Source organism: Hippocampus bargibanti, linkage group LG04 (assembly GCF_051943395.1).
Source record: "Hippocampus bargibanti isolate YZ-2025 linkage group LG04, ASM5194339v1, whole genome shotgun sequence".
Classification (NCBI taxonomy): Eukaryota; Metazoa; Chordata; class Actinopteri; order Syngnathiformes; family Syngnathidae; genus Hippocampus; species Hippocampus bargibanti.
This window is the reverse complement of record NC_142737.1, coordinates 32,811,135-32,829,079: the sequence shown is the minus strand read 5'-3', so window position 1 is coordinate 32,829,079 and position 17,945 is coordinate 32,811,135. Positions and strand designations below refer to the sequence as shown.

The 17,945-nt window shown below is 41.7% G+C and overlaps 1 protein-coding gene and 1 pseudogene across 2 annotated transcripts; one reads left to right on the top strand and one right to left on the bottom strand.

Moving 5' to 3' along the window:
• The first annotated feature begins 3,831 nt into the window (after positions 1-3,831).
• Positions 3,832-12,675, top strand: LOC148899790 (uncharacterized; annotated as a pseudogene). The gene is made up of 2 exons (XR_016114805.1): positions 3,832-4,240; positions 10,374-12,675. The product of XR_016114805.1 is annotated as an uncharacterized LOC148899790 (transcript).
• On the bottom strand, positions 6,724-8,413 carry LOC148899791 (uncharacterized). The gene is given in 3 exon segments (XM_088995311.1): positions 6,724-6,798; positions 6,801-7,679; positions 8,247-8,413. Coding segments are annotated over 3 exon segments (1,029 nt in total). The 5' UTR covers positions 8,322-8,413.
• Positions 12,676-17,945: the final 5,270 nt, after the last annotated feature.

Below are 17,945 nucleotides of genomic sequence, written 5' to 3'. Positions count from 1 at the left end.
CGCCCCCTGTCTTCGGTTAAAGCCACGTGATCGGTCAAGAACGCAGCAGTGGGGGATCGGGTTACAAACAGAGAGTGAGGCCGTTCTCCAAAAAACAAAATGGCGTCTTCGGTTAAAGCCACGTGATTGGTCAAGAACTCAGCAGTGGGGGGGGGGGGGTTAAACATTAAAGAGACAGACAGACAGGGAGAGAGTGAGAAAACATACACAAAAGGGAGATGACAGAGCTTGAAATATACGCATTAAAATATCAGCTCTTCTCAAAGGTGCCAAACTACCTCCGTCCAACATAACATTAGAAGAGAGAAAGGTGTTAACTACTCTACAAAAAGATAAAAATATTACTATTTTGCCAGAAGACAAGGGCAGATGTACAGTGCTTCTCAACACATTGGATTATGAAGACAAAATAAATAGGTTAATCAGTGATTCTAACACTTATGAGCAACTAAAAATGGACCCTTCCAATAGATACAAGAAAGAAATGATAGACGGTCTCCAAAAGTTAGAGAAAGGAAAACATATAGACAAACAGATGTATTTTAGATTATACCCGGGAGAGGCCACGCCATGTATCTATGGCCTGCCAAAAATACATAAAGAAGGGTTCCCCCCAGACCCATTGTTTGTAGCATTGACTCCTCTACATACAATGTAGCCAAATATCTAAAAACTATCTTAGCTCCGTTGGTTGGTAACACAGAATATCACGTAGAGAACACCACAAGGTTTGTAGAGAGTATCAAAGACCTCATATTGGAACCTGAGGAAACATTGGCATCTTACGATGTGACTTCTCTCTTTACATCTGTCCCCACCCCATCAGCAGTCTCAGTGGTGAGGACGAGACTGCTGGCGGACGTTTCTTCGCATGAAAGAACCGAACTTAAACCAGACCACATCTGCCAATTATTGGAAATCTGCCTTAATGATATGTATTTTCAATTTAGGGAAAAAAAAAATTACAAGATTTTTGACACTTTGGAAGACCATTTTATTTTTCAATCACTTAATAAGTTTGGTTTTGGAAACTACTTTACCCAGGCTGTTAAGACACTGTACACCAACTGTAACTCCTCAATACTGCTTAAATATGCTACATCCCCTCGCTTCAACGTCTCTCGTGGCATCCGTCAAGGTTGTCCCATTTCTCCCTATTTATTCTTACTTTCAGCACAAATCTTATCACTCTTGGTCACTGAAAGTGAGGTCCAAGGTATTGAAGTAGCGGGCAGGCAGGTTGTGATTAGCCAGGTGGCAGATGACACCGCACTCTTCCTGAAAAATTCTGAGCAAATTCCAAAGGCCGCAGCTCTGGTTAAAGAGTTTTCCAAAGTGTCAGGTCTCTGGCTAAATATAAATAAATGTGAGTTGTTAGCTGTGAAGTCATGCAATGAGTCTATGCTATACAACATAACTGTCAAGAATAAAGTGACGTACTTCGGTGTTGTCATTGCCAAAGAAGACGAAGAGCGTTCTCATCTGAACCTCCATCCAATCATTGATAAAACCAAGAAGCGGTTTAAACACTGGTCACAAAGGGATCTATCACTAAACGGAAGAATACTGCTAGCAAAAAGTGAGGGAATCTCTCGGTTTGTATATCCTACAATAGCTTTAAATGTGGATCCAAGTAAATGTAAGACAATGGACAAAATAATGTATAACTTTGTATGGAAAAGTAAAACTCATTATATATAAGAAACTCTGTCATATCCAGGACGCTAAAGGAGGGAGGCCAACATTTTTGGACTTTACTTCTCTAAATCATACGTTCAAGATTAATTGGTTGCGTAATTATCTGGGTAGCCCTGTTGCGATCTGGAATTTCATTCCAAAATCCATGTTTTCCCGACTTGGTGGTCTGTCTTTCTTGCTGAAATGTAATTATAAAGTTGAAAAATTGCCTGTTAACCTATCAAAATTTCATAAACAAGTTTTATTAGCCTGGTGCCTAATGTATAACCATTCTTTCTCTCCGCATTCATGTATGATCTGGAATAACTGTCATATTTTGTACAAAAACAAATCACTGTTTTTGTCGAGATGGATTGACTTGGGTATCATTTATGTCAAGCAACTTTTTAACACAAACAATGATTTAATGAACTATGCTGAGTTTCTCAACACGCATCAAATCCCTGTGACCCCTAAGGATGTTGCCGTGGTTATAGATGCCATCCCAAGTGGTATCATAAGCCTGTTCAAGGGTCACTCCGCTACTCCTAACAGGCAACCGCCAATTCCAGTGACAGAAACCGCCCTGGGGAAACTCTGTTTCTCATCAATTGCTCGAAATGGGAACCGTGCCATTAGACATTTGTTTCAAAAATCTTTTGTGACGGTTCCCTACGTTGTTCATCACTGGAGAACGTATGTCCCAAATATCCCATGGGAAAAGGTTTGGACCCTCCCATATACATTTTTCATCACAAACAAACAAAGAGAAATAACCTACAAACGTTTGCACCGTTGCTATCCTGTTAAACATAAGATACGGTCCTTACAGGGTATCTCTTGTACATTTTGTGAAGCTGGGCCTTAAACTGCAACTCGGACTAGAAATATGGCATAGGAAGATGTGCTTGCCGATTCATCTGGTGTCCCCCTCCCCCTCTCCTTGTTGCCAATTTTACTATGTTGTGCAGACTCAATGAAATGTTACAACCCCTGGCACTACCCCCCCGCTCTCTCTCTCTCTCTTCTTTCTTCTATTTTTTACTTCTCTCTTCTTTTTCCTTCTTGTATAATGATTATCTGTCAGGAACTCTTATTTCCTGTCCGATCAGGTATTGTCTCTTATGCGATTCTGGCAACTAATGTATGTTACTGTCTCTTACGCGATTATGTGATTATGTCACCTAATGTATGTTGCCAACTATTTATAAAATATTAAGTATGCACTGATGTGACGTGCGGTGAGGTTCATGACTGGTGATGCGCTGACGTCATCAATGACGTCACCGCTCGTCTCTACTTCGTATTGAACGGTAAATGTGAAAATTCAGCGATTTAGAAAAAAATCCTAAAACGGTGAAGTTAAATGGACAAGAACTTTAAAGTACAAATCACTAAATACATCTAACTGTTTAATTTATTCTTTCATTTGATATTTCCATGACAGCTTTCCATGATGACAGGTGAGGCACTGCCTCACCTGTCTCCACTGACTTCACGTCACTCCTTTACTGCTGTAGATTTCACGGGGTGCAATAGCACGGCGTGTCCACCGGAGGGCGATAACGTGCCTTGCTCTCATATGATTTGGCGCGTCTCAATCCACCCAAAACAAAATGCGGATCAAACCTCTAAAGATTTGATGTGGCGATCCCTAGAAGGGAAAAGCCGAAAGGAAAAGAAGATTTTATATACTTCGACCGCTGTTGATTCGACGGTGTGCCCTGCAACATCCATCCCAACATCAGTTATCCGATTCAAATTTCCAAACAAGGTCCACATTTTTTATTTTATTGATTTGGATGATTTTTTTTAAATCAAACATCGGATCAGAACGACAGTCCCATTGTTCGGTACATGAGGTGGTTTTGTGTGTCTTCGACCTGGTCTGGTTGCGAGGAGGGGTTGTTTTTATTTAATAATGTAAGATTGTCATTTTTGATTGAGCGTTTATGTTGACTTTTTTTCTGTCTCTTCTTCGTGCTATTCTGAGACAGTTTTCATTCTGTCTGGGTGAACGCGTCGTTGCCTGAATTATTTTAAACATTATTTTAAATCCAAACCGCTGACGGTTTAAAATACTTTTATTTCGAAGGTGGTGAACGGCGCTCACTGTGGTCAGATTTCCGGGATCTGTGGGATTTCCACAATTGCTAACTTGACGCAAACGCGGTCGACACCCATTGACCAAATTCTCCCGAATTTGTCGGCGACGTGCTCAAAACGCCCGATCGGAGCGCCCATCACAATTTTGCTCGGTTAGAACATCTTTCGTTGAAGCTTGTGTCCGATTAAAGTCGTCTCGGTGTACGTTGGATTTTCTGGGCCTCGTTTAGCCTTGCCAGGTTTGCTAGCCGCTAACAAAGAGGCCCTCGTGGTCAACGCATCGCTCCGCAGAGATCGTAAGCGAAACATTTTGGAACTGTCGTGTGAACAATGTACGCAAGAAGGACACCAGAAGACGAGAAGGACCTTTGTGAAGAAAAAGAGGACCACAAGGGACAACGTCAACTGCAGGACGCCATTTGGAGGATGCAGCCAAGAATTGTTCTTCACAGATTAGGTTGGCTCTTAACTGCTCGTCTCACTTGCTTTCAAGTCTTTTTGTACAGGCTTCGTGTATTGTTTTTTTGTGCACACGCGCTCAAATAAGTAACATACAATGGCTGAAGGAAATCCCTAGAACAAAGACACAAAGCTCTCATCACATATTTACGGAAGAGGATTAGGGCCACTGAAGAAAAAAAAAATACGGTTGGCAAAATTCTGACTTTAATCTCAGAATTCTGACTTTAAAGTCAGAATTATTTTCGTTGCGACTTTAAAGTCAGAATTCTCAGAATTCTGACTTTTTTCTCAGAATTCTGACTTTGTAACGTTCGTGGAGCTATTCATGTTTGGCCTCGTCAGCGTGTACAAGACGTAAGTGTGGCTCGGAAGAAAGGACATACAGTAATGTCATCACCTATCGACTTTTTGCGTGGCCGAGGAGTGTCGGAAGACATCCTTTCTCTTTTGGAGGAGCAGAGGGTGAGTAAACAGTGTGTTGTGTTTGTTTCGTTTAATGGCTGTTGTGTCCATAGTTAACGTGCTCCGCGTAGCTGATAGCTCCGTTGCTAGCGCGAATATGATAAATAGATGCACCCGCTTTACAGTCGTGAATAAATAGAAAGTAACCATTTAAGTTGGTACTATGTCACCGTGACGCCACATAACGTTGTTTTTAACAACACCACTGCTGATTTCGCACCCCATCGTGTGGAAGACAGTGGCCGACTGGAGAGTCACTGTGAACTCATTGTGAATCATTGTGAACTGAACACACTTGATTAAACTGTCGCGTCGAAGAAAGTACAGTACTGTATGCGCACACGACCTTTATTGTATTTACTTTTAGACTGCTTCACGAATATGAAGTTACTTACGTTTGAACTAACACTATCATAAGCGAAAACATTGTTAAAAACAACTATATACAACAAGCATACTGTCATACAGTCATGTTTTCAAAATGCCCACTGGTGTTTTTGTCAGATTGTAATTGTCATCTTTCTTTTCTTGTGCAGATAAAGTGACTGATGCAGGGTGCAACCCAAACAGTGGCTGAAATTCCAGATTTGGATGACTTGATCAAGCTACGCTTTAGAATTGGATTCAGCAATAAGGAAATACTTGCAATTTTATCACATAATGCTCAAATTATTTTAAGTGTTCGGACTCTGAAAAGGATATGCAAAAGACTAGGTCTTTTTCGAAGAAAGAACCAATCAGACCTGGGAGATCTGTTGGCTTTTGTCCAGCATGAGATCCTGACGAGTGGACAGATGCAGGGTTATCGTTGGCTACATCTGCGTGCCATTCACAACGGATTTGTTGTGTCACAAGATATAATGAGACAAATTATAAAATTGGTTGACCCTGTAGGCGTGGAAATAAGAAGAGCACGACGCCTAAGACGGCGGCAGTACAACTGTCGAGGGCCAAATGCTCTTTGGCACATGGATGGCTATGACAAATTAAAACCCTATGGGATTGGCATTCATGGCTGTATTGATGGGTTTAGCCGGTATGTGCTCTGGGCGGAAGCCTATACCACAAACAGTGACCCTAAGGTGGTTGCAAGTTATTTTATAAAAATGCGTCGGTGGATGTCCAGAGAGGATCCGTGCTGACAGGGGCACAGAAAACGTTTGTGTCGAACAGATGCAAATGTTTTTGCGTCGGAACCACTCAGACAATTTTGCTGCGGAGAAAAGTTTCCTCTATGGAAGAAGTACAGCCAATCAGCGCATTGAAGGGTGGTGGTCCACCCTTCGCAAACAGAGTCTGTCAGCAATATGCAGAACATTTCCACATGTGTGCCCCACCGGCCTTCTACTAAACTCCGTCATTTCCTGAAACTCCACAAGAATGGCGTTGGTTGCAACAAGATCAGATCCAGTACAAAAACGGAGAAACTTCTGAAGCATGAATTCATCCAATTCTCTAATGAACCTTTTCAGGTAATTTGCCACTTCCTTCTGCTTTGGGGTTAAATCAGTGGCAAATTTCAGCAGTTGGCAGACCTTTTTTGAGGTAGGTTGTAAGTCCGAGCACAACTTGTTTAGTTCTTCTGGACTGATCAGGACACGGTGGAGAATAACCTCCCTCCAGCAGTCAATCACAAACATGGGCTTTTGGATCAGCTCTTTGTGTGCTATTTCTTGCAATATATTGGGAAAGCTTTCAGCAGAGATTCTTTTTCTACAGCCGTAGTTATCAAGGACTTCCACAAGTTCATCTAAGTCCACTTCTGAAAAGTCCTTCATTGCTGCCGTCAAAACTTCACGCTCCTGGCTGCTCACAAACTGCAGAAAATGTGATTTTAGATCACTGTAGACCGAGTTGAAAAGCACCTGCTCGAGGAAAGGAAACGCAAGTTTGTTTGGGAAATAGCAACAATCTTGGTAACCCTTCACAAGGATTCTCCCAACTGCTTTCCACTTTTCTGCTGGAAAATCATGGCGAATAAATGGCACTTTAATTGTTGTGCCAAGGGTGCACCGGTCATAGAATTGTTGCCAGAAGCATGTGAGAACATCTCTCAATACTCCAGATCCAATGCCAGCTTCTTCTGTATTATCTGGGAGTATGCGTTTCACAATGAGTGATTTGTTCAAGATAGCATTTTCAGAAAATGCTATGATCATATCACTCAACATGTCAGTGTAGTGGACACTGATTGTCATCACATCTTGTGGATCGGGTGGACTGTTATATATCAGTGTGATGTCCGCATCTCCCTCTGTGCTGTGTGAAGGACCAAAGGTTATTTCTGAATCAGAAGAAATGTTGAATGCCGTGTAGATTTCACTTGAATCAACAGATACCTCTTCAATTTCAGGGTTGTAGTCACTGGCAACGTGTGACAAAACCAAGACTTCTTTGGATGCCGTGCTGTCATCATAGTGGTCATCTTTTGGCCTTGTTGCAATATAAAAGCGCAACAATGTAAGTTTTGCAGCCTCATACATATTGCCAATGGACTGGCAGGTTTCATCATTGAGGAGGTTTTGTTTGAAATCCCACACCTCAAACTGAAAGTCCAATTCTGAGCCTTTAGGAGAAATTCCATCAGGGAAAAACGTTTTTTTTCCTTCATTGAGAATGTCTTCTAACCCAGCTTCTGTGGACATTTGAAGTTTTCTGGTACCCCCTCCCTGTTTCTCCCTCACCTGTTTGGTTATTTTTCCATCACTGTGTATCCATCCAATTGCTACATTTCTCGTTGTTTTCTGCCTCCTTGTCTGTCTTGCTTCTTGTGTCTTTGACGCAGTGTCTCCTTTCTCGCTATCGTTCCTGACTTTCATTTTTTCACGCAATTTTTCCAAAAGTCCATATTTTCTTTTGGTTGGGAGCTGTTTCGTCTTACAAAAATTGAAGAGTGCAATCCGGTCTCCATAACAAGGGACATAATTGGCAAGGGTGGAATCGTCCATCAGTGAGATGACATCACCGTCAATCTGCAGAAGAACAAGAAAAAAAAAAAAAAAACATTCAATCATCATAACATATAATCACTTAATTTTAAAATATGAAGCACACATGCAATACTGATCTCAACAATTGTAAATCAAACACACAGGCATATAGTATGTTGCAACTATAAAACGTTGAAAACTGTTAATAATGGACAAAGGTACATTGATGCTTGAAAATGACGGGGAAATATTTGCCTTCCAACATGCAACTATCATAAATAAAGTCCCTATTCAGACAGCAGTTCATCAACTTTTGACTTCGTTGATGCGTGCGTGTGCCTAAACGTTACTTAAAATGATGTACACACAGAACTACGACAGAACGTGTGATCACAGTGTGTTCAATTCACGATGATTTTAACTGCAGTGATTCTCCAACCGGCCACTGTCATTCATAAATGGTTACTATTTATTCACGAATGTAAACCGGGTGCATCCACTCATTATACAGTATTCGCGCTAGCAACGGAGCTACCAGCTCCGCGGAGCACGTTAACTATGGACACAACAGCCATTAAACGAAACAAACACAACACACTGTTTACTCACCCTCTGCTCCTCCAAAAGAGAAAGGATGTCTTCCGACACTCCTCGGCCACGCAAAAAGTCGATAGGTGATGACATTACTGTATGTCCTTTCTTCCGAGCCACACTTACGTCTTGTACACGCTGACGAGGCCAAACATGAATAGCTCCACGAACGTTACAAAGTCAGAATTCTGAGAATAAAGTCAGAATTCTGACTTTAAAGTCAGAATTCTGAGAAAAAAACTCAGAATTCTGACTTTAAAGTCGCAACGAAAATAATTCTGACTTTAAAGTCAGAATTCCGAGAATAAAGTCAGAATTCTGACTTTAAAGTCGCAACGAAAATAATTCTGACTTTAAAGTCAGAATTCTGAGAATAAAGTCAGAATTCTGACTTTAAAGTCAGAATTCTGAGATTAAAGTCAGAATATTGCCAACCGTATTTTTTTTTTCTTCAGTGGCCCTAATCCTCTTCCGTACATATTTATAGAATCAAAAATCTCGAAACTTGTGCGACATCAGGACTTTTGTTTCTAACCAAACCGATTCTGACACGAAGTGGCTCTTTTAATGATATAACCTAGTGACGTGTCGTTCGCGAACGAACCGGCTCTTAAAGCCGGATCTCTGACGTGAACGAAGAGAGCCGGTTCCTAACAAGGAGCCGGAAATGGGAGCCGACTTTTTTTGTCCTCTATTCAATTCGAATTTGTTTGTTCGACTAGCGATGCCTGACTAGAGACCAAACGGAGCATTCCTGCTTTGAGTCAGTCGCTTTCTCTAGCTCTCTCTCTCTCTCTCTCTCTCTCTCTCTCTCTCTCTCTCTCTCTCTCTCTCTCTCTCTCTCTCCCTGTTTTGTGTGTGTGTGTGTGTGGTGAGGAGTGGCATAGACAGAGATGCACACATCTGAGGCAGAGATTCTCAACCTGATAAAGCACAAGTGAACGCTGGACATTCCTGCAGCACCAATTACAGTCACCCATTACATTCACCAAAGTAGCCGTTCACTTTAATGATGGCTTATATTCACTGGAGAATAATGACGCACAGCCGTGTCTGTCTTTGGTCTGGGAACTCACTCACGGGCCGTTTATTCCGCGCATGCTCATGAAAAGCATTACAACATCCGGGTCTCACAGGTTCACTCGTCTACAGGCAACATCACTGTGCAAACAACCTAAACATGACTTTGCCACTCTTACCATCAAACACAATTAGAGAGAATAAGAGAATAATAATAATAATACATTTAATTTGCAACTTGTGCCTCAGGACTTTTGTTTCTGACCAAACCGATTCTGACACGAAGTGGCTCTTGTAATGATATGAACAACTCGTATTTGCTTGTTCGACTAGCGATGCCTGACTGGAGACCAATCAGAGCAATCGCTGCTGTGGGTCAGTCTCTCTCTCTCACTCTCTCTCTGTTTTCCTGTTTCGCGTGTGTGTGTGTGTGTGTGTGTGTGTGTGTGTGTGTGTGTGTGTGTGTGTGTGTGTGTGTGTGTGTGTGTGTGTGTGTGTGTGTGTGTGCGCGTGCGTGTCGCGAGGAGTAACGTAGACAGAGATGCACACATGAGGTGTAGAGATTCTCCTGCAAGATCAACCTGATGAAGCACAAGTGAACGCATACAGTAGAGAATAAGAATAATAATACGTTTAATTTCCAAGTGCCTTTCAGAATCCCTTTGGTTGTACCATGTGCACCAACACACATGCAAAAAAAAAAAAAAGCATGCTCACCGTAGGCTTGTTTGAACAGTTCCAGACGTACAAGGACGAAAAAAGCTTTACATGCTTCATGTTCGGCAAAATTTCTAATTCAAAAAGTTCTTGAATAGTAGACGCATACAGGTGTGAAGTCCTTCGGCTAAGAACACACACGAGTGCTAAAAGCTCTGCATGTGAGTGTGTGTGGCAAGGGGAAGGAAATGTGCGCGCTGAGACAAAGAGAAAGAGATTGTGTTTGCACGAAAAAAGCAGCACGTCTAGAAAAAGCAGCACTTTTTCTACGCCGACGTCAAAGTCTTTTGAAATCCACCACAAATGTGATGCTGTTCATGTCACATTTTGAGTGGTAATCTGAACTCATTTATCCCAGAGTAACTTGAACCATAATTGCATATGTGTCTGTCTTTTTGTGTCGTGCAGATATCAGCAAAGATGTTTGTCCTGCGCGGCTGAAGAAGGAAGAAGAGGAAGCCTGCGACATTAAAAGAGAGGAGCCAGAGCACCCTTGCACCAAAAAGGATGACAACAGATCATTAAATGATGATGGTCAAGATGAAGAGTCTGACGGTGATCTGACATGTCACACTGACAACAAGCAAGATAAAACAAGACCAAATGGATTCTCTCAGAAGAGTTTAACTCGCCACGCAAGAACCCACACTGGTCAGAAACCTTTTTCCTGTTCAGTTTGTGGCAAAGCATTTACTCGCAAGGGCCATTTAATTTGCCACACAAGAACCCACACTGGTGAGAAGCCTTTTTCCTGTTCAGATTGTGGCAAAGGATTCTCTCGCCAGTGCCATTTAATTAGCCACTCAAGAATCCACACTGGTGAGAAATCTTTTTCCTGTTCAGATTGTGGCAAAGGATTCTCTCGACAGGGCCATTTAATTAGCCACACAAGAATCCACACTGGTGAGAAACCTTTTTCCTGTTCAGTTTGTAGCAAAGGATTCTCTCACAGGTGCTCTTTAAATAGCCACACAAAAATCCACACGGGTGAGAAACCTTTTTCCTGTTCAGTTTGTGGCAAAGGATTCTCTGAGAAGAAAAGCTTAATTTATCACACAAGAACCCACACCGGTGAGAAGCCTTTTTCCTGTTCAGTTTGTGGCAAAGGATTCTCTCAACAGTGCCATGTAATTAGCCACACAAGAATCCACACTGGTGAGAAACTTTTGGTCTGCTCAGTTTGTGGCAAAGGATTCTCTGAGAAGAGCCATTTAATTCGCCACACTAGAACCCACACTGGTGAGAAACCTTTTTCCTGTTCAGTTTGTGGCAAAGGATTCTCTCGCAGGGGCCATTTAATTAGCCACTCAAGAATCCACACTGGTGAGAAACCTTTTTCCTGTTCAGATTGTGGCAAAGCATTTACTCGCAAGGGCCCTTTAATTTGCCACACAAGAACCCACACTGGTGAGAAGCCTTTTTCCTGTTCAGATTGTGGCAAAGGATTCTATCGCCAGGGCCATTTAATTAGGCACTCAAGAATCCACACTGGTGAGAAACCTTTTTCCTGTTCAGATTGTGGCAAAGGATTCTCTCGACAGGGCCATTTAATTAGCCACACAACAATCCACACTGGTGAGAAGCCTTTTTCCTGTTCAGATTGTGGCAAAGGATTCACTGTGAATTGCAATTTAATTCGCCACACGAGAACCCACACTGGTGAGAAGCCTTTTTCCTGTTCAGATTGTGGCAAAGGATTCTCTCGCCAGGGCCATTTAATTAGGCACTCAAGAATCCACACTGGTGAGAAACCTTTTTCCTGTTCAGTTTGTGGCAAAGAATTCTCTCACAGGATCTCTTTAAATACCCACACAAAAATCCACACTGGTGAGAAAGTTTTTTTCTGTTAAGATTATGGTCAAACATTCTCAAGTAAGGGCCATTTAATTCGCCACACAAGAACCCACATTGGTGAGAAACCTTTTTCTTGTTCAGTTTGTGGCAAAGGATTTTCTCGAAAGCACTCTTTAATTACCGTAAATTCCGGACTATAAGCCGCGACTTTTTTTCAAAACTTTCAACCCTGCGGCTTATTCAGAGATGCGGCCAATTTATGTATTTTTTCTAACGTCCGCCAGGGGCCCTCAAGTAGAAAAGGTAAGATTAAGCCCGGTGGAATATATAATAACAATAAATGTCATTTTCAAGCGCCTTTCAAAACTCTCAAGGACACTTTACAGTCACAGGATATTTTTTCATGCGTAACGAATTGATGGTGAGAGGCTGGAAACGGCAGCGGGAAGAACTGGAGCAACGTAAAAAGACGAAAAAAGCTTTCAGAGATAATAAAAGCAGGTGGCCCGACCTGGAAAACATTCTAGAAGACTGGGTGAACACACAGAGAGCAGATGGTCGAGGTGTTTCGACTGTGCAGATCAGACTGAAAGCAAAAACAATCACCACCGAAAAGAAAATTCTGGATTGACAGCGAGAGAGAGGCTGAGGTAGTGTGTGACGACGTCTATACTACACTGTTTCATTCCGACACTGAGGACGATTACTTGGATGGCTTCAGTTCAAAGGAGGAAGGTGAACACGGCTTACCGTGATTTTCACCAATATGTTCTTTTCAAGACCTGTTATCAGAATCAGAAAACCTTTATTCGTCCCACAATGGGGAAATTTGCAGTCCACTGTGTTGCTAGCGTGTTGTTACCATGTTGCTACCGTTTCACTGCTACCGTCACAGGCATTAAAACTTTGAAAACGCTCTCTGTCGGGGTTTGTTTACCTTTCAAAACCCCACTTCTCGGGCCGTGGAGGCGGTGTCGCGATATTTTACCGCGAGATCTGGAAAGTCATTCAAGTGCCAGTCCCGGAAACTCTCTCATTTGAATGCCTTGCGTGTCAAATTTCTGGTCCATCTCCCCCAGTTATTGCCACTGTATATCGTCCCCCTAAACCACATCGTAATTTTTTAAAAGACTTCTCAGCTGTCCTCACACACCTCTCCACTCTGTCACCAAATAGTATTATACTTGGGGACTTCAACATACACATTGATAATTCCACCCATCCCCTCACCAAAGACTTTATTTCCTCACTGGAGAGTTTTGGCTTGCATCAATTCTGATTTCCCCACGCATATAAAAGGGCATACCCTAGACTTAATATGCTGCTGTGGTTTACCCTCGCCGACTGCACAGCAAACGAACTACCTGTAACGGACCATTTCCTAGTCTCATTTAACGTTCCCATCACACTCTCCCCAAGCCACCGCGCATCATCACTTATCGGAACATCAAACACATTGACACTGTCACCCTCATTGCAATGGCTGCCAACCTCAATCCGGACTACAACTCCCCCCTGATGAACTTGTTTCCCGATACAACACGGACCTTGCAAACATGCTCAACACCCTTGCTCCTGTAAAATCCCGGTCAGTCCAATTCACTCGATCCGCCCCTTGGTTCACCGCCCAACTCCGCTCCACCAAGGCGAAAACTCGGCAGCTGGAAAGACTTTACAGAAAGACCGCACGCGCAAAATCACAATACTATTCTGGACTGATTGACGCTAACACTGGGAATCCACGGACTCTGTTTTCCCTGTACACCAAAATCATTCAACCTCCTATCTCTCTCCCCACACTTTCACTCCTCAGACACCTGCAACGCACTACTTCTGTTTTTCACTGAAAAGATCGACAAGATCCACCAGCACCTCGGCTCCTCTGTATCCTCCCCCTCCCCCAACCTTCCTACTCCCTATCAACTGCTGTCGTCTTTTGAACTCCCTCATCCCTCCTTACTTTCTGACCTCATCACCAAGTCCAAGAATTCCACCTGTCAACTTGGCCCCCTCCCTACTATCCTCATCAAATCCTGTCTACCCGCTCTCCTCACTTTTATTTCAGCTATTATTCACTCCTCATGTGGTCGTGGAATACTTTGTTCGCCTGTGTGAACAAACGGGGAAACAGGTAATTTTCCTGGCAGATATTTTTCATCATCCATGAACTGAACACACGAATGCAAGGTCGAAATGAAAATCTGCTTACAAGTTCAGATAAAAGAAATAGTTTTCGTTCAAAGGTGCACCTCTGGCAGCAACATGTGGAAAGGGGCAATCTTGAAATGTTCCCACTCACCAATAAATGGCAAGATGTCAATACTACTGCACTGTGTGAGTTAATAGTGAAACATCTGAAAACTCTTGAGAAGATTACATTTTATTTCTCTTCAGCCTCCACGGAGCACCTTGGCTGGGTTAGGGACACATTCAGCTCAGCATCAGCTGTTGGAATAAACATGTCTTTGCAGGAGCAGGAGGAACTAACTGAACTGAGACAAGATCGTGGCCTCAAGCTAACCTTTGCTGATCTACCTTTGGACAGTTTTTGGTTGGCAGCTGCCAACGAGTTCTCCATGGTGGCTAACAAAGCTATTTTGACATTGCTCCCATTTTCCACAACATATGTGTGAGGTGAGCTTTTCAAGCCTGACTGCAGTCAAAACAAAAGACAGAGAAAGACTGAGAGCTGTGGAGGAAGAGTTTCGTGTGTGTCTTTCATGCATCCCGGCCAGGATATCAGCTCTCTGTTCGTCCAAACAGGCGCAGGTTTCACACTGAGTAAATATAAATATGAAAGATTATAAAATACTTTTTTCTTTGTGTTTAGTTAAATCCTGTTATAATATAACATCATTCTTCAACGTTAAAAAAAAGCTTATATTACCAATATAACATTGTTACAACAGTAGCCAAAATGGAACTGTATAGTGCCACTTATCAGTTTTTTTGACGACGATACTAGTGCAGCGTGTTCTACCGGAAACAAATTCCTTGTGTGCTCTACATACTTGGCAATAAAGATGATTCTGATTCTGATTATATATTTTTTCATTTAATTGTTATTAAAATGTGATGACCTGTCATATTGTGCTGCACATTATGTGTTTTGTGTATGCTGTGGCTGGTATATTGTTAATTATTAATAATATAATAAAAATGTGGGGAAAAAAAGCATACATTAACAGTTAATACTTTTTTCCCCACATTTTCAGTTGGGGGTGTGCCCTGAGATAATTTCAACGGAAGAAATGTGCCTTGGCTTGAAAAACACTGTTAAATGCATCGTGGAAAGACAATTTAAAAGTGATATTACAGTTAGTGAGTGTGCTGCTGCTCCCTGATTTATTATTGTCATGTAATATTAAAAACGGACAATGATGTGAATATGTTAAATTAGTTTAAAAAGTTATCATGAAGTTGTGGCGGGCACTAGGACCAGGCTACAAAGTAAACACTTGGAAGTATTTATTCTCACACTTTATCTTTTCAGGGTGACATGGCAGTAATTTCTATGATGAGTGAAGAACAAATGGGAAAATATGTCACTTCCTATGGTGATGGAATAGCTGTCCTGTTCTTTGGTCAACATTGTACAGTGTTGAGAATGAAATGCTCCTCCAAAGATGAAGAGGCAAAATAAGATCAAGATCTCTCATGTGTATATATGTATATTTATGTTGAAGTTGATACGTCATAGATTCTTGCGAATATTTGCACTGTTGAAACAAAAATAGATATTTTTCTACTTTGTATTGCATTTATGTTTGTGATTGATGTTTGTACAAATTTGTCAATGTTAATGAAATGGGTTCCATATAATTCTAAACAGTGGTTACCCTCAGTGGTCTTTTAACAAATGTCAAAAGGAAAGAATAAGGAATGAAACCAAAAATTCCAAAGATACTAAAAGGAGAGGAGTAGCAGTACCTTACATTGCAGGAGTTTCAGAAAACTCCAGAGTCCTTTGGAAACACAAAATTCCTACTTATTTCAAACCGATAAACACTAAGGCAAAAATTAGTGCATCCAAAAGATAGGCTGCCAAATGAAAAACAAAGTTGTGTAGTTTATTCAATAGATTTTAAAAATGAACATTGTAAAGAGCAATACATTGGGGAGACTAAACAAATTCTCAATAAAAGACTATCAACATCGCAGGGATAATACTAGTGGGCCTCAATCGGCAGTACATATGCACCAATAAGCTAGCAACCACTCATTTGACGACAATGAGGTTAAAATCTTAGCAAAAGATTTTAACCTCTAGATTTTAGGAACCACCCTCTCTGCTTGTTTCTTCCTTAATTTATATGCCAGATTTTTCGTTGCTTTAATGCCTGCCTCATAGTAATTGTGCTTTAAGAAAATAAATTGTAAGAAAATAAGGCACACTTGTATCTGTTTTTTAACTGTCGTAATTTCTTGGGCCACCGTCATTTGGGATTTTTTTTTGTGTTGACTCTCTAGTTGCTGTAATGATTTTTCGAGTTTCTCCAGTTTTTTCCTGTTTGTTTTTCTTTTCTAAAGCCAATTTTGCGATTATTTTCCCCTTTAAGACGGCCTTGCCTGCATCGCATACCATGTTTGGGGGCACCATTCCGTTATCATTTTCTAATAGAAACAGTGAGATTTCATCTTTGATTTCTTCTTTCATCTTCCCCTTTAATGCATTTAAGTTAAGTCTCCAGGCGTAAGGCCCTTTATTGTATTTTATTTGTATGTCCAAATAGACTGGGCTGTGATCCGATAGGTCCATTATTCCAATTTTACACGTCCTTATAAGGCCGATGTCTTTATTATACATGAAAAAATAATCAATCCTTGAATAACTATGATGTGGTGCCGAGTAAAAAGTATAGTCTCTCGTGGTTGGGTTAAGCTCTCTCCATACATCACATATGCCCATCTCCTTTATCATCTTTCCCACTTGATCCGCCATCGGGTTATTGTGCTGTTTTTGATGCATCCATTTTAAAATTTAATCTCATGTTAAAGTCCCCACCACATATGACCAATCCTTGACCAATCCTTGACCATCATTAATAAGGTTCTGGAATACGGCGGGAGCGTTGGTGAGCCCGAACAGCATCACCAAGTATTCAAAATGCCCTCAGGGCGGCTTGAATGCGATTTTCCACTCGTCCCCCTCTTTGATGCGAACTATGTGGTAAGCACTTCGCAGATCTAGTTGCCAATTGATGCTCCAATTGCGTAACGGGTGCCGTATATACAATACATACATACATACATACATACATACATACATACCCATACTTACACCCTTACACAGATGTATACGCATACATAGCTATATCTACAACCGCACACCTACCCATTATCTTCTCCGACGTACATTTCCCCCTGCTCATGTAATACTGGTAAATACATTCACTTTCTACACCCATATGCGTTCATATTCAACGACACACATCTTCTTACTCACACATACACATCCATATACCTGTTTGCATATACACCCACCCCCACATGTATTGACCCATGCCCAAACACCGTCCTACACTCGTCGTTTCTTCAGGGTCTCTGGTGCATCGTCATGGTCGGCAAAAACTCTCTTCTCTTGAAACAAAAAAAGCCTTTTGGTGCCAGATTTTACGCAGGATCTCCTCCTTCGTTTTGTTGCTGGCGAATTTTATGATTATTGACCTCGGCGGGGAGTCAGCGGGATGTTTTCGGCCTAGTGCCCGATGCACTCGTTCAATCTTGAGATCGGTGTGAGGAGAAAGCTCAAGCTTTTCTCTCAAAAGCTGATCAACAAACTACCATCGTTGTAAAGTTGGTCTCAGCCCCCCCTTCGACACCATAAATTCTTATGTTGTCCTGGCGCACTACTACTTCTACGGGGGGAAATGGAATCTCGGCTGCTTACCATAGTTGCGATAACTGTTGCGGCTCAATATTGATCCATGTATAAGGCGCACCGCATTATAAGGCGCATGGTCAGCTTTTGAAAACATTGAAGGCTTTTAGGTGTGGAAAATACGGTACTTGTTCCTGATCCGATCCAACCTGGTCACTCCCAAAGAAAACCTGAACATCTTCATATCTGCTTCCCGTCTTTTCTTCACTAGCACTGTCTCCAGTCCTAACATCATGGCTGGTCTCACCATTGTTTTATACACTTCCTTTCATCCTAGCTGAAACACTTCGATCTCACCTGATATT